Source organism: Pseudonaja textilis, chromosome 7 (genome assembly GCF_049901715.1).
Source record: "Pseudonaja textilis isolate UNSWEBS1 chromosome 7, rPseTex1.2, whole genome shotgun sequence".
Lineage (NCBI taxonomy): Eukaryota > Metazoa > Chordata > Lepidosauria > Squamata > Elapidae > Pseudonaja > Pseudonaja textilis.
The window spans coordinates 17,587,427-17,613,626 of record NC_141996.1 but is presented as its reverse complement, the minus strand read 5'-3'; the positions used below and the strand labels follow the sequence as shown (position 1 = coordinate 17,613,626).

General features: G+C 36.2%; 2 protein-coding genes across 3 annotated transcripts in view; one reads left to right on the top strand and one right to left on the bottom strand.

Moving 5' to 3' along the window:
- The window catches only part of ATM (ATM serine/threonine kinase), a 62,554-nt gene extending 57,001 nt beyond the window's left edge, over positions 1-5,553 (bottom strand). The window contains exons 1-5 of the mRNA XM_026721013.2: positions 5,416-5,553; positions 3,471-3,582; positions 3,275-3,387; positions 1,865-2,010; positions 602-766 (exon numbers count right to left, since the gene is read on the bottom strand). Coding sequence (XP_026576798.1) covers positions 602-766; positions 1,865-2,010; positions 3,275-3,387; positions 3,471-3,542 — 496 coding nt within the window. The 5' untranslated portion in view covers positions 3,543-3,582; positions 5,416-5,553. The remainder of the gene's footprint in view (positions 1-601; positions 767-1,864; positions 2,011-3,274; positions 3,388-3,470; positions 3,583-5,415) is intronic.
- Positions 5,554-5,589: 36 nt separating this feature from the next.
- On the top strand, positions 5,590-25,932 carry NPAT (nuclear protein, coactivator of histone transcription). Of its 2 annotated transcripts, none has more exons than XM_026721018.2 (18): positions 5,590-5,869; positions 7,787-7,905; positions 9,110-9,170; positions 9,676-9,748; positions 10,910-10,950; positions 12,028-12,258; positions 13,402-13,483; positions 13,861-14,002; positions 14,998-15,089; positions 15,174-15,261; positions 15,548-15,647; positions 16,605-16,724; positions 17,641-19,242; positions 20,644-20,759; positions 20,860-20,965; positions 21,991-22,048; positions 23,068-24,154; positions 25,203-25,932. In XM_026721018.2, the coding sequence occupies exons 1-18, from the start codon at positions 5,833-5,835 to the stop codon at positions 25,278-25,280; spliced, it is 4,233 nt and encodes a 1,410-aa protein (XP_026576803.1). In that variant the 5' UTR covers positions 5,590-5,832; the 3' UTR covers positions 25,281-25,932. The 2 variants fall into 2 exon arrangements, with proteins under 2 accessions (XP_026576803.1, XP_026576805.1); XM_026721020.2 differs by having other exon boundaries at positions 5,624-5,869; positions 15,551-15,647.
- Positions 25,933-26,200: the final 268 nt, after the last annotated feature.

Sequence of the window (26,200 nt, the reverse complement as noted above, 5' to 3'; positions counted from 1 at the left end):
GAGCTGGAAAAGAATGGCATTCAGTGACATAGACAATTAACAGATGATAGGTATTCTTTTTTTAATTGGCAGAAAATTCATCTCCCCCAAACAGTAAGCTATAATATAATATTCAAACTTTGTCATCCATGTTAGTGATAATTCAATAGCACTTTATGGAAGTCAAAGTCACACTGCCTCAATTTGAGATTGGCCCAGTGCCTGGATTCTTTTCTTCAGCCTTGGACTTTAAGGACCCCAGCTTCTTCCTACCCTTCTATGATCATTAAAGTACACCAACAAACGCAAAAATTGCAGAAAAGACATTATTGGAAGTCCAAGCACCAATAAGCTTCGAGACAACTAATAATCATCTGATAACCTTCGAGACAACTGCTTATTTCCTGAGAAGGCTCCAGGCATTATCTCCCACTGAATGCTATTCAAGATCTTGATAGTAATCCTGACTCGTTTTAATTGAGGCAGTCCTATTTTCTTTGGTATGACACAGAACTATATTTTTTTTCTGGGCTACCACAGAAGTTATATAAGTTCATAGGCACTTGCTCCTAAGCATTTACACAAGTGTAATTAACATTAAACAAGAGTCACATCTACAAACCTGACCATTGTTGTGGAGATATTTCACACCAATATTTTCTCACTTTAAGAATGTCCTTAAGTAATATGCTATTACAATCAGTCCCATAAATAGCATATCTTGATGACTCATTTATTGTGTCTATTACATAATTCAAAAGCTCTTGACATTTTATTCTGGGGGCTCCTGTGTAGAAACAAAAGATATAGATGAGCTTTTAGCAAAACAGAAATAGTATATTTGCAAGTTAAATCTGAAAAGATTCACTATCTGAAAAGCTTAAAATAATGTTCTTTAGATGTATGATAGATATATAATTATAAATTATAGGTGTATAATTTAGGTATATAATATTTCATGGAATGGAAATATGAAATCATGTCCAACATCTATTCATATTCCCCAAACAAAATAACAACAATAATTTTTGCAACCTGTGTATTCTTTTGCAAAGGAACAGTATAATTCTTGGTTTCATCATTTAATTGTATTTTTAAATGTTTAATATTTTATCTTAAAAACAAATAAATGGCTATCTAGACATTTCAATTCTCCAAACTGAGAATACAGAATGAAAAATCAATTTAAATTTTATTTTAATAACAATTACAAATTATATTCCTGCCAATTATTGCCACCAATCTTCCTGCAAAACTATATTTTACCAAGGATAAAAAAGTGGAGCAGCTCCAAACTGCCAAAAAGCCAAGCATCCTTTTTTTCATTTATTACACCAGCTTTTTATGTGCAGGATTTTCATTATATCATCTTACTACCAACACGATACTCAAGGCAATTAACAGTCGAAAGTAAAATATAGGTAAAGGTTCCCTTCACATATACGTGCTAGTCGTTTCCAGCTCTAGGGGGCGGTGCTCATCTCCATTACAAAGCCGAAGAGCCAGCGCTGTCCAAAGAAGTCATGTGGCCAGCATGACTGAACGCCAAAGGCGCACGGAACACTGTTACCTTCCCACCAAAGTGGTCCCTATTTTTCTACTTGCATTTTTACATGCTTTCGAACTGCTAGGTTGGCAGAAGCTGGGACAAGTAACGGGAGCTCACTCCGTTATGCAGCACTAGGGATTCGAACTGCCGACCTTTCTGATCAACAAGCTCAGCGTCTTAGCCACTGAGTCACTGCGTCCCAAAGTAAAAAAGTAAACAAGTAAAATATAAACAAGTATAAATAATTACAACTGACACAATCTCCATTATTTATCATTAGATAGATATTGCCTCAACAACTCTTTAAAGCCTTAAGTATTTTTAAAAGATACTCACTCTTATTGGCACACATGATGAAATACTTAAGCAAACTACTGAGCTGTTTCATCTTTTTCTCTCGTGTTGCTTGGGTTGATGCAGAGGTATTTGGTTTTGTTAGTCTGACACTCTCAGCCTCTTTCTGAATATATTTCTGCAAAAACCTGAAAAAGCAATAAAAAGATACTGTTAAGAGATACATAAGCTATTTAAACAAAAATGCAATCACATATTTCAGTATTGTCCAATACTGCCAGCTCCCTTACTATCAAAGTGCCACTGCTATCTCCACTGGGTAACTAATTACAAATGAAGTAAGTGTTCTACTCACTTTGCAACACATTTTTCAGGGTGAAGTACAGTTTTATTCATGGTATTGGTAAAAAAGTATTGGTAATAAAGTTTCAGGCAACCAGGGAATGAGACTAAGAAAACTGAGAGATGATCCAGTAATCTGAATAGAGGTAGTCCTTAACATTCGACCATAATGGAGCCTGCCCATTACACTTAACAACCCCCACTTCCTACTCTCCCTATTATGTCCATTCAATGATAGTGCGGATCATTAAGTGAAGAATCATTGTCTCAGGATGGAGAAGGCCCTCCCAGAAACACTATGCTTCACTTCCTGCTCATTGAGTCCCCATAGGCTTTTTCCTCTCCTACCAGGTCTTTTCCCCCCAATCCCACTGGCTCCCTGCAGGTGTTAGACCTGATTCCCACCCCACCACAGAATTAAATAATCTAATCTGCTCGCTTGGGGAGGAACTGTTGGAAATTTCCCTTAATAAGAAATCTCTATGTATGCATGTGTATTTAGACCCACCTACTGCATCTGAGGGCATACATCTTAGTTTCCCCCCCATTTTATTTTGTTTAAGTTTTTATTCCTTTTTATTTTGATGTTTTATTTCTCTGTCTTTTATTGTACGCTGCCCAGTTCTTTGACATCAAGATAGCCTATAAAACTATTGTTGTCAATAATCTTTGAATTCTGCCTGAAGTGGTCTAAATGATTGCTTCCAACTCTATTATTTTATTCTTTATTTATAAGGGATGGAGAAGAGGAGGCTGTGTACGTGTGTGTGTGTGTGTGTGTGTGTGTGTGTCTATGTATGTTTTCTTAAGTTTTCACGGGTATTTATATGTATGGTATTCAGCTTTGTTCGGGTATTTCCCCACGTCATTATAGTTGTGCTTTTAAAGTTGTAGCAACATTTCGGCAGAATCTCATCTGCCATTATCAGGCTTCTGTACAGACTCACAGACGAACACTATACAGAAGCCTGATGATGGCAGATGAGATTCTGCCGAAACGTTGCTACAACTTTAAAAGCACAACTATAATGACGTGGGAAAATACCTGAACAAAGCTGAATACCATACATACATACATACACACATACATACAAAATATAAATATCTTACCTGAATACAGTATCCCAGTTCATCTGTTTTCCATGTTTGGAATCAGAATTCTGATCCAGCTGCTGAACTGTTTCTGGATCACAGATAAGACGCCTGAACTTCTCAATTTCCTTCTGTATTTGTACAGAAACACAAAAACACATATATAATACTCCCTTACTGCAATGTCATATTTTTGAAAAAGAATTAAACTTACCTTTCTTTCCATAGCTTTGTCACTTCCAAGCTGATGACAGCAAGTCAGCAGATCATGAATTGCAAGATTCATGGTTCAACCAAGGTGTTGTGAATGCACATCCAATATGAACCTAGTTTGTACAACGTCAGTAGGTTAACAATAAAATATAAGAACTTCACTGAATTAATCCATTTAAAATATTTGAGCTAGCAAAAGGCATTACTTCCAAAATATACACCCATCTTTTCACTAAATTGACTTGTCTTCAAGCAGGAAAGTATTTTCACCCATATCATGATATGATTTCATATAAATTAAATGATTAAAATAAATTAAAAAATATTTAAAATATTTTTACCTACTACACACAGTTTCTTAGGAATGATTATAGGAATGATTATTTCCGGTTATTTGGTAGATTCTGGACAACAGACAGCCCTAGATTTTTACCAACATTGTTAAGAACCTTTTTTATATATAATGGTACAATTTGTATAAATGTGAACAAACATGATTTGTCATCTTTGAGGTTGTAATTAAAAATCCAACTCTTTAAAGGACCCTGATAAAGTTCTGTTGGTTAATGGAAAAGTGGCTGGGCACAAATCCAATCTGTAAAGGAAGTCTAGTATCAAGATTGATTTTTCTCTAGGAGAAGCAAGAGAATTTAAGACAGCAAGGGTTGAGCAAAGTGAGTTCTGGTTTGGCTGCCCCTCCCTGCAGGTCCTCTGCAGAGGTGGGATTCAACCGGTTCAGTGATTACATTTTGCACACTGCACATGTGTGTAATACAACTTAAGCTGTGCCACCTGGACAGCTGATAAGCACTGCACACAGGTGTGCAGCATTTGAAAAACCCCAACTGCTCATTAGAAGGCCAAATCCTGAAGATGAAACTCAAATATTATAGCCACCTAATAAGAAGGAAGGACACACTGGAGAAGAGCCTAATGCTGGGAACGATTGAGGGGAAAAGAAGAAAGGGATGGCAGAGAATGAGGGGGCTGGATGGAGTCTCTGAAGCAGTAGGTGTGAGAATAAATAATCTCCGGAGGATGGGAGAGGACAGAAAGGCCTGGAGGAATGTTATTCATGGGGTCATGATGGGTCGGACACGACTTTGCAACTAACAACAACTAGGTAACATCAATGCTAATAGTGTCACGTAGGGTAATGAAACGTCTGCAAGAAAACAAGCAAGCTCAGAGAGACCAAGGACTCCCCTCATTTCAACCCTGAACTTTCCTTTATTGATAACACATTGTATCATTTTTTAAAATGTCATCATTCCTTCATTTTTGTTTTTTCACCCTTTCAGGCTTCTTTTCTTAGCATTGCAAGCAAATATGTATAGCATGCCACCTTACATATAATTTAACCTCAAATCCCTGGAATTCAGCACTTTATACAAGAAGTAAAGCTACCTAAAACCTCCCATGTTTTTCCTGCTCTCCAAGCCAGGGGCAAGTCGGAATTCCAAGCCCTGCAGGTTTCTTCGCAAGTTTTTTTTTCTTTTCCTTCCAGAAATAGTTCGCCACTGCCACCTTCCTAAAGCTGAGAGAAAGCGACCAACCCAACCAAGGTCGCCCAGCTAAGGCGAGACTAGAATTCACGGTCTCCCCAGTTGTAGCCCGATAACGCCTTGCTTAATTTAACCATTATTACACCAAGTCATCCTGAACTACAATTCCAAATCATCCTTTCACGGCTGTTGCCTGTCGGGCAGGGATGTAGGAGTTGCACTCCCACGAGCTGCGGGAGAAGGCTAGGTCGGAGAAGAGAGCAAATGGAGCCTAATGTTTTCATGAGAGAGAGAGAGAGAGAGAAAGCCTCGAAACTGAATAGGCGTCAAAGCCTACACACACACACACACACACACACACACACACAGAGAGAGAGAGAGAGAGAGAGAGAAACGCGAGAACAGTCAGGGGAGGCTCGCGCAGGAAAGCCAAGAGCGGACCTGAATGTCACCCGCTCGGGGTCTCGTGAGGTGGGCTCCGGCCAACGTTCCCTCCGGAGCCCCTCAGGCGCGCGCTCGGGCCATTCCGAACCCTTCCATCGCCCACATGGCCTCAAGGAGGCTGGAACAAACCAACAGCCGTGACGGGAGCTGAGACGCGGGAAACACTTTTCATTCCCGTCACCCACCCGGAAGCGGAAAAGCGTTTGTTGTGGCTCTCGGATCAGAAGCCCTCGAAGCGAGGCGGGTTGGGGCGTCCGCGCTCGCTCTTCTGAGGGAGGTTTGGGCGCCTTTCCCCCGAGTTGAGAAACCGGCGGAAGGGTGGGGGGTGGAAGCCGTATCGCCGTGCTGGAAGGGGGTGAGGGTCGGTCTCGCCTCGCCGGCGAGTGAGGAGACAGAATCCCGTTTCCTCTCACCATGTTACTGCCGTCTGACGTGGCCCGTCTGGTGCTAGGTAAGCGCGAAGAGCGACGGGGTCCGAAGGAAGGCGCGGCCCTCTTCGCTTTTCTTTCACCCGGAGCTGAAGGGCGATTGATTCAGTTGAGCCGCTTTTATAGATTCGCACGACCAGGACGAAGTGCTGACCCCCGCGGCCTGGGTTCATTCGGCCAACGGGTTAGAAGAGGGAGAGGGAGTCGTAGGAAGACGGGCAGCGCCGGTGTGGGTCTGGCAGGTCTGTAAGAGACCCCCGCCGCCGCCGCCGCCGCCGCCGTTTCTTTGAAAGGAAAGACGGGGAAACTTTATGAGGCGGCTCGGCCCTTCTGCTCAGAAATGCCTCTCAGGGTCGTTGACGTTTCGCGCTCTTCTCCCTCCCGAACTTCTTCGCCGGAGCCCGCTGTCTGCGTGGCTGTTGTTGATCTGCTTTCCTTGCCAAACCTGCCTCGTCCTTAAAACCCGACAAGGTTTTGCATCTTTTGGTACCTCACCCAGATTGAGTTTGAGGAGTTCGTTATTCTTTTGTGTGTGTGTGTGTGTATTATATATGTGTGTATGTATGTGTACACACACACACACACACACACACACACACACACATGTAGTCCTCGACTTACAACAGTTCATTTGGTGGCTGTTCAGAGTCAGAAGGGCACTGAAAAAAAGCAACCATTTTTCATATTGATGAGTGTTGCGGCATCCCCATAGTCGCAAGATCAAAATACAACTGGTTCATATTTATGATGGTTTCAGGGTCCTTGGATCAGGTGATCCCCTTTTGTGACCTTCTGTCAAGCAAAGCCAATGGGGAAGCCAGATCCATGTTACCGACTTAACAAATTGCACTGATTCTCTTAACAAATGTGGCAAAGAAGTCATAAAATAGGGCAAAACTCATTGAACAAATTTTTCACTTTAGCCACGGAAAATTTGAGCTCAATTTTGAGCTCAATTGTGGTTGTAAAGTTTTGGACTACCTGTAATTATTGAAGCTTTTGTGGAAGGTCTCTGAATACTGAAGAGCTGATAATTTGCAATTCATCCAGACACTTGGATATTTAAAGGCAATAGTATAAAATGGTAGATGCAAGTTTTCACATTGGACAGAGGCAACTCAATAGCAGAAATAACTTTTTTATATTTTGGGATATTTGCATTGTACAATATTGTTTTCTTTTGTCTAATCAGGGCAGACTGTCTCTACCACAAAGATTTTGAATGTATGACTAAATTATGAAGAATATATTTGTGGTTTTATTGGGCTATGCTTTTTTATAGTATTTTTTGACACTGTTGGCAGTCCACAAAGTTGAAAGATTTGCAGAAAGATGATCAAAAAGAAGGCTACAAATAATCTTTTTGACAGATTAGAATTTATGCTATGATACACATCCTTCAGGAAATATAACATTGCATATGCGTACAAAATATAATCCATGTTTATTTAAATGTTACTGTAAGTTTTTGTATAAATTGTCACCTATTAAATGCAGAATCATTCAGAATACATTTCCATCAAGTGAGGTCCATTTTAATTGTGCAACTTTATTGCATAGTAGATTTGTTTACATTTCAAGGGAGAGAATTTCTGAAAACATACCATAAATTATTAAATATATTGAATGTCACTTCTATACAAAGGCATTTGAAATTATTTACAAAATATAAAATGCAGCGATAGTAGATTAAAAACTACCTAAACATAAACATTGTAGAAAAAAAAGGGGGGAGAACAAAATCAATACCTATAAAAACTGATAATCATTCATACACAGACATTAACATGGGGAATATTATGTATACATCTTTATTTACAATCTCAGATAAATGCCTCTAAAACCTTAATATACCTTAATATTAACAAATGTTAATTTACTTTTCATTTCATAATGATGCACAGATTAGAAAAAAGTAAAAAAAGTGCTTCTCTTTTCAGGTTATTTACAACAAGAAAAGCTTTTAGCCACATGCAGAGCATTTATATTGGAAAGTTCAGATTTAAAAGAATATGCAGAGCATTGTACAGGAGACGGCTTTGTACCTGCCTGTTTACTAGTAAGTAGCATTTATTTTTAAAAGAAATTATTTCTCTTTATAATACCTTAAAGCTTGCTATAATGGAATAATTAATAATTTATTTATTTATTGAATATCTAGGCTTCCCAACTACAGAATGATACAAAGTGGTTTCACAGAAATAAAAGACAACATCTGTTTTCCAATTTAAAGGGGCACGTTCAAACATAAACCAAGGCTTAGGAGAAAAGTCAAGTTTTTAGGGATCACTTGCAGAGGAGCAAGGTGGGAGCTGAACAAATCTCTAGGGGGATGCTGTTCCTGGGTATTCCAAGAAGTATTTTGACAATGAAGACCCAGTGACATCAGGGATAAATGCTGAGGGCTGGCAAACAGGAGTAATCTTGCCATTGAATCGGCCAACCCTGAAAGTGGCCCTCCTTCAAATTCCTACCATATCACATGTAAGGAGTAAAGGAGATAACCTTGTCACAAATATGCAAGAACCATTACTTAGGCAAAGAGGATTGAAACATTCTTTTAACTCCGGGAAAGTAATGATATTTAGAAGCAGTTCACAATGCCCCTCTGATTCATTGGAGTATAGAAAGGAGAAGAGGGATAGTACAATTATATCTGCAAGATTCTGTTATATTACGGTATAGCTATAATTTTCATATGAAGTTGATTTTCTGGTCTGCTTCATGTGGTTGATATCTTCTGCCTGTCGCTACTTGACACATACCTGCTCATCAAAGCTTCCTTTAATAAACTCTTCATTCTCCAAGACCATCAGACCTATCCAACTTGCACTTGCATCCATGCTCAAGTCCCTGCCTCCACCAAGTACACCTGCCCTTAGGACTCAGCAGTCAAGAGGCTTAGTTAAGAAGGAACTTGGTAACATACCTCACAGTCATTCACACACATGTCAAGTCCTGTCCAGAACACACAAGGTTAAAGGTTAAGCCAAGTGACTGATATCAGCCTATTCCAGCCAAATGAAAAGAGTTCAGCAGACCAGAAACTAGGCCAGTTCTCAAAGAACTAGGCAGCAAGGGTGGTCCCTATTCTGCTGACCCCTCTTCAGCACATTGCATCCCAGAGAGAGACAAGTGGTGCCACTTAAACTACAATTTGCCATAAAGATAGGGTAGGTGTTCGAAGTTTCTAAATTTTTTGAGGAAGTGACATTTTTGAAGTGTTTTACAATATAGTTTAATATTGTTCTTTCTCTTCTCAGTCTCTCTTTGGAAAAAACTTAATTACCATATTGAATGAGTACATAGCCATGAAATCCAAAGGTAGGTGTGGGTAAGGAGTGGGAGATATATGCCACATTTTATTGCTAGCATTGGTTTGCTTTGACTACATTGAGAGAATGTTGATATACAATTAAATGTATGTGTTTATTTTGAAATCATGCTCTTTAAATAAATTTAATAAACTTAAAGACACAGATAGCTCTCAACTTGTGATCACAATTGGGACCAGAATTTCCATTGCTAAGCAAGGCAATTGTTAAATGAACGTTGTAAATCAAGGACTACCTGTAGTTATAAAGTAGAAAAAAACATATCAATTAGAAAAATAAAATTAAATAACATTGATCAACTGTAAGAAGCAGAAAGGAAGAGAGCCTCAATAGCTATCACATTAAGTGAAAAATACTAAAATAAATAGAGGTCAAATATCAAATAAATTAGATGTTAGAAATAAAGCTTCTTGGTTAAATAACTGTTGATTCACAGATTTTCCACTTGTAATATCTTTAAAATTTTTACAAAATTATATATCATTTTTTTAAAGAAACAACAAATGACGTTCCAGCAATGATGTCATCTTTATGGAAGAAGTTAGATTATACACTTTCTCAAATCAGGTAATTTGAATTTAGTGCAAATAGTCTGTAAATCTGACTCTACTTATATTCTTATTATTGAGAATTCAATTTTCACATGCTTTCTTGATACTGCAGTTTCTTTCATATTGACGTCCCATGGACAGGCCTAACTTGAACCAGTGTGGCTCTCGTTAAGGATGCAGTAGTGGGAACAGGCGGAATTGTTGTTTCTCATTAGCAGAAAATTTTTTTGGATGCTATCCATTATATCTTATAAAATTTTCATCTTATAAAATAATATCCAAATCCTAAAATAATAGTATTGGGATTCAGAGAAATTATTAAAAGTTCTTTTTCAACAGGATTTTCAGGGGGATACAATATATTCATGAAGAATTTTACTTATATAAGAATATATGTTTATTTAGGGTTATAATTGTTCAGTATGTGAATCTTTTTAATATTGTTTATTGATTGTTATTTTTGTTATTTCCACCATATTCATATACAATAGGAATGGTAGCTACTCAGTTGATAACCGGAATGATGTTATAAAGCTACTAAATTAAATTAATAAACATTGTCATTTAAGTAAATTATTATGGTCTTAGTTATAATAGTTTAACTGCTGTCATTTTTAAAAAATCCATGAGATAAATCCATGAATGTATATAATGTGTTAAACTAAAACAGATATTGGTAACAGCAGAACAGCCATATGATGTCATTAGCCAACAGTTTGATACCTGCAGGATTGTAATTCCTATAGCCCTTGAAAAATAAATGTTCCATTTTAAATGATTGTACGGTAATTTTGCACGATCACACTTTATGGGAGTTCATACTCTTCATTTCTTCAAATCACTCAAAATTTCAGTTTTTTACAATTTTCATGTAGTTGCTAAAGTATTATACAATTTTGGTCTCATTTTACATTGGTGAGATTGCCAGACATTTTACATAATTTCAGCATTTCCCATCTCAGCATTGTGCAAAATCACAGGATTGTATTTGCTGCCAGGAACTAATTCCTATGTTATACAATACCAAAATAGCATAAAACTAATAACAAAACTGTCAACTGAAACTTATTTTTTTGCATTTATCTCTATACATGTGGTTGGCACATAAGTATTCTAAATGTAATGTTTATTTACTTATATGCTGCATTTTAACAAATTAAAAATTCAATTTTTGCAGGAGCATGCAGAATTCAGGTGTATTTTCTGCTCATCAACGGAGTATGTATTCAAAGCTATGCTATATGGCTTGAGTTTACTGTTAAAAGCCTTTCATACATTTAAATCATAATTACTTAGAAATCAATCTCATTAATTTCACTGAGACTTTGTTCTAATAAAGCATGCTAGTGCAGCTGCTTTATATTGGACTATGTAACATGGAAATTGGATACAAGACCCAGATGTTAGACATTTATTTACCAGTACAGTTTCCCTAGCTTTTTTTCTATCATGTCTATGCAATATTTTCCCATTTCTCTGGAAAAAGCTTTGTAATTTTCCATATCCATGAGGTGAGGAATGCTAAGGCCTGAAGATACTCCCTTCCCCCAATAATAGCAACTACTAGACCCTCCCTCTGGAAGTTAGAGAAGGCGCCCTGTTATAGCTTTCCAAAAGTTGATTAAAACAGCTTTTCCCCAGAGGACTTGGGGATAATTGACATGATCTAAACTATTTAAATGACATGATAAAAGGTATATGTGGCTCCATATTGTTAATTATTTTCTTACTGAGGATATTTTAACATTGTATATTTTAGATATTTTATTGCTCTTTACTGGAGACAATACTTGGAGATTGTGTTGACATACAAATTTAATGAATTAGTAAGCAAATATACTTTCTCTACAAAAATAATCAGAAGATGTGGGAGAAGGAGGTATACCTATGACTCCAATCTAGACATAATCTAGAAAAATGCCATGTACTAATTCAGTATATTTCTATTAGTTTTAAATTATATAATTATACAATGTGGCATAAATTCCTGAATCGGAATATGTATCAAGACAGCATAGCATTTATTTTATTCCCATTATATTTGCCAACAGAATAATAAATGCTTTCGGGCTCAAAATTAATGGTGAGTGAGGGAACAATAAACAATCACCTTTATTTCAATGCCAAAGCTGACTCTTTAAAACTTAGTTGGCTCCTGAAATTATCTAACATCTAATTGTTTGTTTGTTTAATAATTTATTTAAACAAAGTCATATGCATAAGATGGGTGGTCATATAAATTTACTAATTAAATAATGAAAAAATCCATGTTTCTTTTTTAATATTTACTTAAAGGTCGCACCAGAAGTGCAATTGCAGATATGAAAAAGCAGAAGTGCCTTCAACAATCAGCCTCTTCTAATTTAGGATCATCACTTGCAGTTTATCAGCCAGGACAACTAACTTCCACTGCAATGACAGCCACACAGGTTGTTCTTAAACCAGTTATAGCTTCAAGTCTGGCTCACACAAGATTAATTTCTCCTTCTACACACCAGGGCCAAATTCAGGAAAGCCAAATTAATAGTAAGTTTATTGAACATTTTCTTGAATAGTGGGTACAAGCTATAAGGAAACTGTTTAGAAAGCCATGTGACCACAACAGTATAGGATTTCCTTTCTGCCACTAAATATAGTATTATGTATTGTAATTAGTTGCTGAATCTAGAAGCTAGTCTTCACTCAGGTCCGCTGTTGAAGTGAGAAAATACTTTAATCTGATTGGTTGCCCGGTTGACAGCTCCCTATAAAAGGAGCGCTGTCAGCCAGACTGTTTAGCTATTGTTCATATGTATTCAATAAAGAGCTTTTGCTGAAGATCACTCTGGTTCTCTTCCATTCACACCCCGAATTTAACATATAGGGAGTATAAAAACTCTGTTTCCATTGAAAATAAAATATTACTTTAATCTTCATGCACCAGGGCTTCCTGTGAGTTCATATTTTAGACATGCTTTTGTTTACTGTATGCGCTCCCTTCTGTTTCTAAATTTCTAAACATTACTATATAAAATTAAGGAAGAGCCTAAAGAAACTAGCCAACATATCCTTTAGTCTCTGAAAATCTCACTTTTCTGTCATCTTTAGTCCCTGACATATCATCAGAAAAAGATACACTTGGTCTCTTCCTGCATTCTCCTCTTTATCTCTTTACCTCATTCTCTTCTTTTTCTGCATTGGGTCCTCATCTGCTTCAGATAATTGCCACCATCCCAGGAAAAATATCTATAATGCCTGCCTAGTCTATTTTAGAATTACTGGCCTATATGTTAGCATACTAATAATCTTCAGCAGGTGGATTTGTCTAGATCTATCTTACCAGCTAGCCTTTACAATACCATTCTAGTTTTCTTTTCCTCCTCTTCCTTACAGCTTCTCTGATCTTTTAAGTCTCCACCTGTAATACCACCTACTAGCCTTATATTCTCCAAGGGAAAATTAAACTGTGCTGTATTCTCAGCTGGCACAAAATAGTTGTTTTCTTCTTATTTAGATTTTTATACAGCCCATGTTTGAATTAAATTCAAAAGAGAGAGTGCCATGTTTTTTTCCAATCAGTACCATACTCATTTTCTTAATACTGACAATGATTCATGACTGATACCCTAAACATCTTAAACAAATCAATGCTTAACATAATTTTGTTCTTAAATGCTTTTTTTTTTAAAGCGGGCGATACCCTCACTTTGGTTTCTGCACTACAAGAGCGAAAGCTTAACTCAAGTGTATTGTCTCCAGGAAAAAGAAAAAGGTAACAGTTCCTAGCTTAGGTATTTATAGTGTGACGTATGTTGCATAGTCAAAATTTGTGCATAAAGAAAGATGTGAAAAATGAGAAGCAGAGAAAAGATATGCGGTACTTGGTTCATACTAATCTCCTTTTACATTTCCACTGACATGTTTATGAATTTGGGTCAAGTCATTATATCTCACTTTTACTTTCTGTTATTGTCCTCTTAGACTGCAAATTATGTATCTAACTCAATTACAATTCCATTGGATTTTTCTGAAACATGTTAATGTAATGTTGAACAAAACATGAAGCATGAATAGATAAGGTAATGCAGGGGCCATGAAGTGCTAGCCTTAATAACATGTTCTTCCCATCCAATATTTAAAATATTTCAGTGACTCCCAGAAGAAAAGGAATAACGCATCAGGACCACAGTTGTCTAATTGTAGCTTACAAGAGTCTCCTCTAGCCGAAAAAGAAAGCTCACCCATGGAAGAAGAAAGTGAGCAACTAGAACTTATTGATGGTGACCTTCCTGTAAGCCATATTTTTTAAAAAACAAACTTCATATTTCTCTTTTTTACCCTTTCCCCTTTTTCTTGGTTTGATTATTTCAGTTTTATATATGTCTTGGTGTACAGAGATTTTTCTCTTTTAAAACTTTTCATGTTAGTTTTAAATATTTTTCCTTTCTTCGGCGGTGGGGAATTTTAATAGCATTTTGTGCAAATATTTTTAATCCTTTAAATGCAAGGCTGTAGTCAAGGTGAATAAGCCCTTATTAGCTATATGGTAAGAATATTACGACAGAAGATGGTTGGGAGTTTACAGGGTTGCTTTCATCATCCAAATTGCTGCTTAGGTACAATTAGATCCTCAACTTACAACCACAGTTGAGCCCAAAATTTCTATCGTTAAGTGAAACAGTTAAGTGAGTTTTGAACCATTTTACAACCTTTCTTTCCACAGTTGTTAAGTGAATCACTGCAGTTGATAAGTTAGTATCTGTGTTGTTAAGTGCATCTGGCTTCCTCAGTGACTTTGCTTGACAAAATATTGGAAAAGGGGATCACATTACTCTGGGATGCTGCAGTGTCATAAGGACGAACCAATTGCCAAGCATCTGAATTTTGATCATATGATAATGGGGATGGTGAAAAGGTTGTAACTGAAAACGGTCATAAGTCACTTTTTCCAGTGTTGTTTAACTTTGAACAGTCACTAAATGAACTGTTGTAAGTTGAGGACTATCTATCATGTGCGTGCTACAAATATGGTCTTAGGTCTTTTCATTTTTAAGGAACTGCATCTACAGTTTAGAGGTATATAGAAAAAAGGTCACTGGGAACAATTTCTAACTTTCTAAGATTTAGTTGACCATTGCACAAATGTCATATTTGATGTCCCAATTAAGAAATTATACAGTATGTGGTAGTGTATATCCACTAGAGGGGAGAGATTATTAGGGTGCTGATAGGATTAATTTTTCTTATGAAAACATAAATTTGGACTACTTTGAATTTATTTCCTAGCAAATGATTATTGAAAATGCCAGAGAAAAAATTCTGAGCAGCAAATGTCTTCAGGAGAAGCTAGCTGAAAATATTAATAAGTTCTTGGGCAGGTAATAGATTTCTTTTTTAAAAAAAATATTCAAGATGCTTAGATTATTTCTGAAACATACTAAATATTTACACATTTTTCTCAGCGATGGCAATATATCTCAGACAGCAAAACAGTTGGAAAGTGGTCCAACAATACAAGAGTCTTCGATTGATGAATTTCTTGGTCTTCAGGTAAGTTTCTGATTTTAATACATACAGTATTTGAGTTATATAAGTAGCAAATAAATTAGGGTTTTGCTCAAAGAACTACATAAATTCCTAAGCTGCAGGTTGTGCATTTGTCTGCCTACTTCTCCTTTTCTCAGTTCTGATTAAGATAGGCCCACAAAGAACTGTACTTCTGTGAATCTTTCAATTTGATTCACGGCCTATTGTGCACTAGCTTTCAGAATATCTTTTGCTCACATAGAGAAAATGAGTACATTTTAACTGATATCTGATTATTTGTACACCCCAGCAGGGTGAAATTCACATGACAGAAGAAGCTATCCAGGAGATTCTGGAGCAAACAGAATCAGATCCAGCATTTCAAGGACTCTTTGATGTATTTGATTTTGGTATGGATTATTCTTCACTTTAAATATCATTTTTACAATGGTGAATTATTTCCAATCATCTTCATTGAACTCAGTGGGACTGAGAAGAAAACTATTACAGTGTATGAAAGGCTTGCACTTCGTCTGAATAATCCTTTGTGTCCATATATTTTAACAGAAAATATAAATTGATACTCTCGAGAACTTTAGTTTACTAGTCTGATTCAACTCTTCCATTAAAACAATAATATAGTTTTCCTGCCATGATAATGATGAGTTTTCACAGTCCCAGTGATACTTTCCCAGTTTTTCCCATCCTGCATTTTTCAAAAGTGTTTTGACTGCAAGTTTAGAATTCCAACATATGGTGTGGATTTATTCTGTGCTCTATCATATGTCCTTTGAAAAAGGTAGACAGGGATATCTTTTTATCCTTCTGATATTATTCTCATCCTTTAGAGATTATCTCATCCTTTAGAGATTCTAGTTCAGGTTGTCATTAAAAATCAGAACCCAGAAAGTTGAAAATGACTGTCAAGAAACATTGTCCTGACAAAAATATACAGAGGATTAATAATTCAAGTTAAAATCTGGTTGTTAGGTTTTTTCCCCCTAAATTCATTTTATTTTTATATTGCAGAATATAAAAATAAGGAGAGACTTGAAAAGTTATTCTTTATTGTTTGTCATTTAGACATTTCTGTCATACAAACTAGTAATTTTTGCATTCCATCCCATCAAAACAGTTGTATTAGGATTTCAGTTCATATTTGACTTAGAGTTTTTAGGTTTTCACATAGATTAGATTGGACCTGCTATAAATATTCATTTTGGGCCTGACATAATTTCTAAAGAATGGCTTCAAGTATGAAGTTGATGACAAAAACTGAACTGCAATTTCTTAATGCAGTTAAGGAATTGATTTGGATTCTTCCACCTTATGTTGAAGTTAGGATTTTTTTTTCTTATTTTAAATAGGTAAAACGAAGAATTGTAGAAATGTTTCTCAGGGTATACAGAATGGAACAGATAATTCAATGTTGGTGGATGAAGAAAATCTAAAAGCACTTGAAAGCTATATTAGCACTAAGGAACTTGGTAAGCATTTCTAAAATACTTCTAGTATCTGCTTTCTTTGACATACAACTCTTTATTGATTTCAAGACTTACTATCATGGGTTTGGAGTAATGGTATGCCTGTTATAAAATTGAATACCATCTGTGGGTCCAGAAGATTTCATAATGGTTATAATATGCTAAGTACGTCTTTATTGTGCAAAGTATAGTAATTCCTTTTGAAATACATGGAATTAGCTTTTTGCAAATTCATATAAGGTCAGACTGCAAGCTGATGAATTGAAATTTGAATTACAATTAAGTTTCTATCTTCCTTTTAAAAACCTAAGGATTGTTTTATACAATCTGTCAACTTATGTTTAATACCTTTTTTTTCTTCTCCATAAATCAGCTTAGAATGCCTGCCATTGCTAAAATATTGATTTTAGTGATTATATATCACTCTTTCCATAATTAGTGAAAGAAAGAAATCCATTTCTGATTTGTCTTGAAGCAAAAGAGTTCTTTTTTGTTCCATGTGTATAGTTTTGTATGCATTATATCTAATTACTATAATTATTCATGCATATGTAACTGTGATTATTTGTTACCAATTCTTGGACTTTCTTGCAGAAAGGACCTTCTTAAGATGCAGTGACAGAACTGCACACAACATTCCAAATGCTTTCAATGAATGAGCAATGCGGATTTATTCTGTGCTCTATCATATGTCCTTTGAAAAAGGTAGACAGGGATATCTTTTTCTCCTTCTGATATTATTCATCTCATCCTTTAGAGATTCTAGTGCAGGTAGTCATTAAAAATCAGAACCCAGAAAGTTGAAAATGACTGTCAAGAAACATTGTCCTGACAAAAATATACATAAGATTAATAATTCAATTTAAAATCTAGTTGTTGAGGTTTTTTTCCCTAAAATCATTTTATTTTTATATTGCAGGTGATAATTCACATGAGACTCTGTCATATACAGATGATCATTCAAAAGAAGCATGCATCCTAAAGACTAGTTGCAGTGAACATGATTTGACTTTAGAACAGCATCTAAAGATGCAAACTATAGTATCTGGAGAATTTTCTTCAGGCTCTGAAGTGAGAAATCAAAGTGAATCAGTTGAAATGGAGACACCTGTCCAAAGAATAGAGCCAAAATCTACTTTTGAATCTGAGCAAAATCGGTTTCCTGGTACTGAGCACAATGTAGATTCTTACAACAAACAAGGAACAGCTACAAGGAATTATACAATTGAAAAGAATGTATTATGTCAAGGTGTTCAGAACTTACCTGATTTGCCGTATAATCGGCTGGATACTTCACAAACAGTTTTATCTGATAGGACTGAATGTTGTTCTTTGCCAAATCATATACTATCTGAAAAAACAAATGCAGAAGTGCTTGCTCCCTTGAAATCTGATGAAAGTGGAACAGGGAACAAACTTAGTGTGAACTGCAGCCATTCAAAAGAAACTGCTGAAAATTTACAGCAGGTAATAGACCAATCTGTGTTTCCTGTATCTGCCCAACAAAACCGAAACAGTCCTAGTTCTTCTGATTGTCAAGGCTCAGATAAGTTGGAATCAGAACCTTCTGCAACACTTGCAGTTGAAGCGTCCGGTCCAAATGTAGTAGAGCTCCAGCTTGAAGTTGTTGGTACTTCCAATAGTCTTAATTTGGATGACCCAGCTACTGACCCAGAGCCTTGCTTAAAATACGGAAACCAGAAATTGGAGGATTCTGAAATAACACAGGTAGAAATGCAGGAACCACCATCTTCTACAAAAGCAGATACCGAGAGCTTATTTTTAACTTCTGATAATGAGAGGCCTACAGAAACAACTACTGAAGCCAATCCCACTACATCCAGTGAATGTCATTCTCCACTTGCAGATCCAGCAGGTGAAACAAGCCCAGGAAACAAAGTTGATGGTGGTGTTTCATCTAGTAATCAAGGCACTGGTGTAGATCCTTCTAATATTGTTTCCTTAAAAATTATTATTAGCGATGATCCATTCATTTCATCAGACACTGAACTAAACAATGCTGTTTCCAGCATCACAGGGGAAAATGTACCAACTATAATATTGTCTTCTCCAGCTAAATCACCATCCAAGATGACAAGAACATCTCAATCTATAACAGCTGAAGAGTCTGAAAGGCCTGGAGATTCAGCTTTGATAGAACAGAATCTTTTGGTTCTCAGACCTCAAGATTCTGTTGTGAGTTCCCTCAACATACAGAATGAAGATTGTGCAGTATTTTCAGTTGCTGGCACAAGTAATGTTTCCAAGGATGGAGAATTTATTCAACTGATGCCAGCCACAAGCACGTCTTTTGGAAGCTCCAATAGTGTTTATATTGCCTCCTGTATATCTGAGCCAGCAGCATTGAATACTAACGTTACTCCATCAAATTTAGTTGTGTTTCCAAGCAATTCAACTTCTCTTGCATCACAGGTTCCCATGCTACCACAGTTACGGACGCCTCCTAGGACAAACGGTTTGTTTGCCATGAACCCACCAATGTCTCCAAACTTTTCACAAGGTAATTATTTGTGGACAAGTAAACGTTTGCTTGGGTTTTAAAACAGTTAGATTTTAATGTACTGTTGGTTGAAGGAATTTATAACGGTCAAATAAAATTAGAGACTGATATTAAGAAAAAAAGCTTAATATCATGGATAAAATGTACATGATGGTGATTGAGTCATAGATGAGTTTAAATCAATTGATGTAAGTGAATTGGCTTTTATTGGCAATTGCTGAACCTTGATTCCATATCATGTAGCATGTTGACACCAGTATCCGTTAATTTTTAATAAAAAAAAAATCAAAGTTGGATGAGTAAATTAAATTTCTGATTTGGTCAAAATCAAGGATCATGAAGACTCAATGGTCCTCAATATTCACATAGAAAGATTCATATAGAAGAGAAGTCTATTCAAGCACTAAGGCTTCCTTTTTTTGTTTTTGCAGCCACTAAACTTAAACTGAAAGTCATATCCTGTTTTAATAGAATAAGGTACAATAACAATATGTAAATGATTGTCTAATCCTTTAATCTGTATTTCTTAATAGCTAATGCTCAGTTGCTTACAAATTGATAGTTTTCTTCAGCATTCCAATATTTAGTTGGGAGTTATATCATATTTTTGACTAAGAAGTATATACAGTATAATGTGCCTTTGAAGTTTTAATATTTCTGAATAAATACAACCTAAAACATGATTTCCATACACATCCTAAAGCTAGATAAAGAGAACCCAATTGTTTATTGAAAAAATAAATGTTGCTACACTTGTGTGGAGAACAGATCACATTTTAGATTATATTTATGCAGAAATTCAACATGATTCACAAACCTTTAAGCATTACTGCAGGTGATAAATGGAGGATTTGCAAAAATTGAGTTGGAAACTATTTTAGAAAAATATAATGTTCTGATATCATCCTGGCTCTTCTCAAAGAGGCAATACAAATGGACCTCATTCATTTGTTCATGTCCATACACCTCAATTTCTACTTCTTGTTTATACTCAGCTTTGCCATTCTTTTCAGATTTTATATAAACTGCTAATAAAAAATTTGACTGCATCAGTGGGGGCCACACTTCCTCTGTAAGACTACAAAGCTGAGGTAGACTTACTCCATGTGGAAAAAAAACTATGTGAACCAGCTTTTAGAAAATGCTGTAATTTGCTATTGATTTGTCTTTAGAGCTGTAATCTTTCATTGTTGCATCAAAACTAAAGTTAGTTTATTTAGTTCGCACTACATTTTTTGCTGCTCATAGCTTGTCCTTTCTCTGGACTGCATCTAAAGATTTACTTAGCTTCAGCTATCAAAATTTGTCTTCAGTATTTTCACTGACTTTTACATAGGAGAGCGAAAAAGAGATGGAGGAATGTAAAATTATATCGTTCACATGGATACCTTAATTTTTTAGGGTCTGCAATTATAATTGCTTCTCCGATACAGCCTGTATTGCAAGGAATGGTAGGAATGATTCCTGTATCTATAATGGGACAAAATGGAAACCCTATCTCAGATCCTTCCCGTCAGGTAAAATGCTGTGTTTAAAAAATAACTCTTGTTTTTATTCTTTTTTGAGCTAAAGAAACTTTTTAGAAAACTTGATTTCTATTCCTTTCACTTTTTAAAGATTCTGCACATGCCGGTCCACACTTCATTGAGCAGTGGAGGTGTTCCTAAGCTCCCTCTTCCTCCAAAATCTTACAGGATACCAAGAAGTAAACCAAATGGGGGAGGTAAGCAGAGGACATAGGCAGCACAAGGTTATATTAGTTCAAATATTTGCTGGAGATGAGGGGTTCCATCTTGTCTCCCATTCTCTTCAGGCTCTTTACTATTACTGAAAGAAGGTATCAAAAGTTTTGGGTTAAAGAATCCTCAGCCTACAATTAATGCTCAGTTTTATCTCGTTTCTCTGTTAACTGATCCATTGGAGTCTTGAATCAATGTTTTAAGGCAGTTTGGGATTGATAAGATTGACTATCAAAAGCAAAGAAATGTGCTGCGTATGTGGAAATTAACAACTTTCAGTATAGATTTACAGCTAGACATAGATGGAGTAGCTTTTCTTTTGCTGGACCAAATGCTGGGCTTAATAGTTCTTCTAGACTGAGCACCGTATTGCTCAAAGGCTTGGAATGTTTTACAACTTTACAAGTTTTACAAGTTTAGACATATGCATCTGCAGTTCTGCCTAAAGAAATCCAATTTTGTTTCATTTGTGCAGTTACTGTTTTCATCCTCGTTAGCATCACTTTTTGTTCATGTATTTCCTGTTTTTGCACCCAGAAAGCATTCAAGGCAGCCAGTCATGACCAGCTATGTTAAGTCTTTTGGGGAAATCCCCTGGGTGCTAAAATATGACTGCCTAAATGTTGAGAATTATATGATTGACTTATAGAGTACCACATACATTATTTGCAACTATATTTCCAAGTACTTATTTTACTTCAGCATTAACTTATTTGAAACCCATGCAGTTTCATCCATATCTTCAAATCTGCAAGAGGCCCTTGTCTCTCACTAGCTCAGAGCAGTCAGGTTTGAGAGTAGGAGGAAGTCATTAAAGAAGACTCTAAAGACTCATTTATTCTCTTGTGAATGTTTTATCTGCGCTTCGATTTTTTAAAAGTGTCTTGAGAAATAAAATATGGGTTCTGTACTCAAAAAGACATCCTAAAACATTTTGTGACTTAGTAAAAAACTAAATGCTTCTTGAATGCTATTAGTAAAAAATATTTATTTTGCCTTAATCATTTAGGAAAGCCAGTGCTCAACGGATCAGAACCTGTCAGTCATCCTGGTTCTCGAGTTCAGAGGTCAGTTGTGCAGTGGGGTATTTCTTAGGTTGTATTATTGCTGGACCTGGAGAAATGTATAAACTGGCTGATCTTCATTATAACCAGCAGCCACAAAATTGCAGAACGTAATCTTGGGAGTTAGTGACAAAACATCAATTCATACAATATTTCTTCATTTGAGTGATTTGGAATTGGGAAAGCGTTGCTGTGGGCAGGAGCAATTTGTCACTTTCCCTATGGGCTTTCCCATTTATTTTTCTCGTTGGAAGCCGTCATAGAAGATCATAAATCTTGATCACAGGATGTTGTAATTGTGAGCTGGGAACCTAAGTGCTCAGACCACAATCACTTGACCGATTGCTTCAGTGGCCAGAATTTCAAGGGTTCATTATACATCCATTTTTTTTAGCACTACTGTAACTGAAAGACCCCTGAACGAATGGGCATAAGCCAAGGAGTACCTGTAAAAATTGCTTCAAGCTATTGTTCTTATCTTTATGCTAATCATTTTCAATGAGTTTTGTCAAATACTCTGAGGAGACAGTTCTAACTGGTTTTATGTGTATGCTACAAATACAAATACATATAGGAAAATTAAAAAAATAGTCTTAAACAAAATAGCCCAAAGATGCTTTTCAAAAGGCAACTGGACTTTGGTTTGTATTTTTTCTTTGAAAATGTTTCACTTCAGAACTGAAGAAGCTTCTTGGATGTGAAACAAAATGTTTTCAAAGGACAAAAAACAAATATAAAGTTCAGTTGCCTTTCAGAAAAAGCAACTTTGGAACAACTATGACTTGGAAGACTGAAAATCTGCATAGACATCTAAACAAAATGTTTTTATGCATTCTTCTATTCATCTTAATAATGTAAAATAATTTTAAAATGTTTTATATTTTATGTCATATTTAAATCTATTTATTAAAGGAGATTTAAGTTCAAACCAATTTAAGCACCGAACAGTGGTTTTGGATAGCAAAAATAATTAAAATAGAAATTTCATGCAAAGTTGCCAAATACTATTTTTTTTCTCTCAGAATTGGGAACTCAGACAAGAATATTTGTGTGGACTTGAAAAAGAAGCTAGAAACTGTGCAAGCTGATACAACAAGCCCAAGTTCCAAACAAAATGGCAGCCACAGAAGAGTGCTTTGCTTTGATACCACTCAAGCATCACAGAAAGAAAAGAATGAGAATCCTAAGTCCTGTCAAGGCTCTTCTAATACCCTGCTTTCATCAACAAAAACTCAACCTAGCAAGAGGGATCGTGAAAGAACTCTGCCAAGAATTTTATGTAAGCCAGATATTAGTAGCAAAAATTTGGCTGTCAAGGAAAGCCAACTGGAAAAAAAATGTTCGGGTCCAGGACTAGCATCAGATATATTACGAAAGCAGACAGCGAATAAAGAGAATGAATTAGAAAGGAATCTTGTCCCCCAAACTCAGGAGGCGGCATCCTTGTCCAACAGCCAACAAAGTCATCATGAGAAGAATTGTTCCTCAGCTCAGGAAGTAACTAAAAAACAGGGGCTTCAGCCAAATGCCAACAATAAAAATGCAGGCATTTTACCCTCCTCAAAGGAGTTTAAAAAAGAGCAAACGAAGTCTCCCAGTCAAGTCAATAGCTTGACTGGTCCTTTAACTAAGCAAGCTGTGGAAATGCTGTATGATATTCAAAGGCATAGCCCCGCTAGTAAGCTACCTGAAAATGGGGAACTGCCACTACCCCGTACGCCTTCAGGTGCTAGTGATAGACATTCAGATGATACTTTTGATATAAGGACTCCAACCTGTAAAAGGTATGGTGAAGATAGTACAACACCAAGGATCATGGTTCCTCCAGCTACTCCTGATCTGCCGGCTTGTAGCCCAGCAAGTGAAACGGGTAGTGAAAACAGCGTTAGCATGGCTGCCCACACTTTGATGATCCTTTCACGCGCCGCTATTGCAAGGACTAGTACAACTACTCCACTGAAGGACAATACTCAACAGTTTAAGTCTATAAGAAGTGCAACTAAAAAAAGAAAGCAGGAAGACTCTGTGGATTGTGAAAAGAATTCCCGGACTACCAGTAAAAAGGATGTTCAGAATTTTGCATTGCCCATTAAAAAAAAGAAAATAAAGGTAACCAGGTTTTTTTTATTCAACAGCATGACATTATTCCTATACCGACAGAGAACTACATAAAGAAGAGTAGCAATCCCTCAGTTTGTCCTTCTGTGCCTTTGAATCATAGTTTTCTTTGCAAGATTTTAGAAGTGGTTTGCCCTTGCTTTCTTCCTAGGGCTGAGAGAGTGGGATTAGACCAAAGTCATTCAGTTGGCTTCATGCCTAAGGATTAGAATTCATGAATTTCTGGTTTGTAGCCAGTGCCTTAACCATTGCACAAAATTGGCTCAATTAATCCCTTAACAGCCAATTATGGGAAACATTCCAGTGTATTCTACATGTGGACAAGAAACCTCTTCCCTATAATTCCTACTTGTATTCATATGCTTTGGGGAAGAAAATCCTCCTCTTGACTTTGTCACTGTTTATGGTATACATCCTTTCTCTTTTCTATCCATTGATAGGCCATTTTCAGGATAAGGATTTGACTAAGACAGGACTAAAAGGTATAAAATTGGAAAATATCAATCATTTTGATATAGAATAAGTGTTTACTTATAGTGGTAATATATCTTCATGCTTGGTATGAAACAGCTGTTAACTGAACTGCTTAGTGCTTAAGATACTGACATAGTGCTTAAGGCTGAAGCTTAATTCTTAAAATCTTAAATCTGCAATTAGTTTAGAATGCATCAGACAAGGGCGTCAAATTGGCAGTTTGCAGGCCGGATGCGTCACGCCCAGGCCACGCCTACTCCAGCTCCATGAATTGGAAAAACGTCGTGAAACATCATGTGACTGCAACGTGATGTGGCGAGTTTGACACCCGTGGCATAAGGGATCTTGCTGTTAACTCCTATGAATAATTCCTTGTGCTACCTGGCATACATCTTACAGAAGTTAAAAAATGGGGCATGAGGTAGTCTTACTATCAGAAGAAAATTTGTTGATGCTTTTGAACATAGGCATTGCTGGAGATGAGAGTTTAAATGATCTCCAAAATCTCTAGGGAGATTTTTAGTCATAAATATTTTTATATATCTTAAAACATTTTCTTTTTCAGCAAAAGAAATTACCAATTGCCTTTCCTGCAGAAATGGATGTGGATAAATTTTTATTATCATTGCATTATGATGAATAAATGCCAGCGGTATTCAAGCACAGATGTTCTTCAACACAATGAAAAGAACAAGTTTAAGATTATATTGCGTAATCCATCAAAATTCAACTTCTGAAACAAAAATCATCCTGGATCTAAAGAACTTAATAGGTGTTTTCTAAGTGAGCCTTTAAAAGTTCTATGTTAAATTTATAGTTTATTTTGTCATGTAATTATTGTACAGATTTTCAAGTTGTAAAAGAACAAAATGCTACTTTTATTAACACCAGGTGTTGACTATGTTCTTCTAGAATTGTTTTAACAGGGTTTCATGGTGTCAGACACCTCTTACCCTAAAGACGCCTAGAACCAAGACTGCTGAATTGTTCTCTGTTTTTAGATTGTGTGCCTAGGATTGGACCCCATGGTTTAATCAAATCAACTTCAGTTGGATTTGGATGAATTTACTGTATATACTTACAGATAATCTGAGAAGGCATCAAAAAAAGCAGCCCCTCAAAAATTGGGTTCAGCTTATCCATGGTGGGCTTATCTTTGAGTATATACTGTAATGCTTGGTCTGTAGCAGAAAACATCAGCTAATTTTGTACTGAGAACTTTCCGGTTTCCTTTTCTGTTTTTTTCCTTTAGTTGTAATCTATCATAATAAATACTTTTCAACTCTCTTACTATACGTAGATATCTTAACAAGCTTCTAATTTACACAACAGAATTTACTTAGGGATGTGGTTTTTGCCTTTAGGGATACAGATTTAATTTTGATAAACCCTTGCTTAACTTGTTTAAGCAAGTGAAAATTTAAATATATATCCCAAGGATGTGACATCATTTTCAGTAGTGGGTATCTCACACAATTAAAACGGCATGAGTGGAAAAGCAGAACTGCTCAATCAGTATAGTTCTTGTTGCATGCTTGCACCTTGTCCTTGCAGGAGAAGAAA

Excerpts from the sequence above, each read along its gene's own strand:
- NPAT (XM_026721018.2), top strand. The coding sequence starts at position 5,833 with ATGTTACTGCCGTCTGACGTGGCCCGTCTGGTGCTAG. Across the intron at positions 5,870-7,786 it reads CGTGGCCCGTCTGGTGCTAG|GTTATTTACAACAAGAAAAG; the intron begins GTAAGCGCGAAG and ends TTCTCTTTTCAG. Across the intron at positions 20,760-20,859 it reads TCTCAGATCCTTCCCGTCAG|ATTCTGCACATGCCGGTCCA; the intron begins GTAAAATGCTGT and ends CACTTTTTAAAG.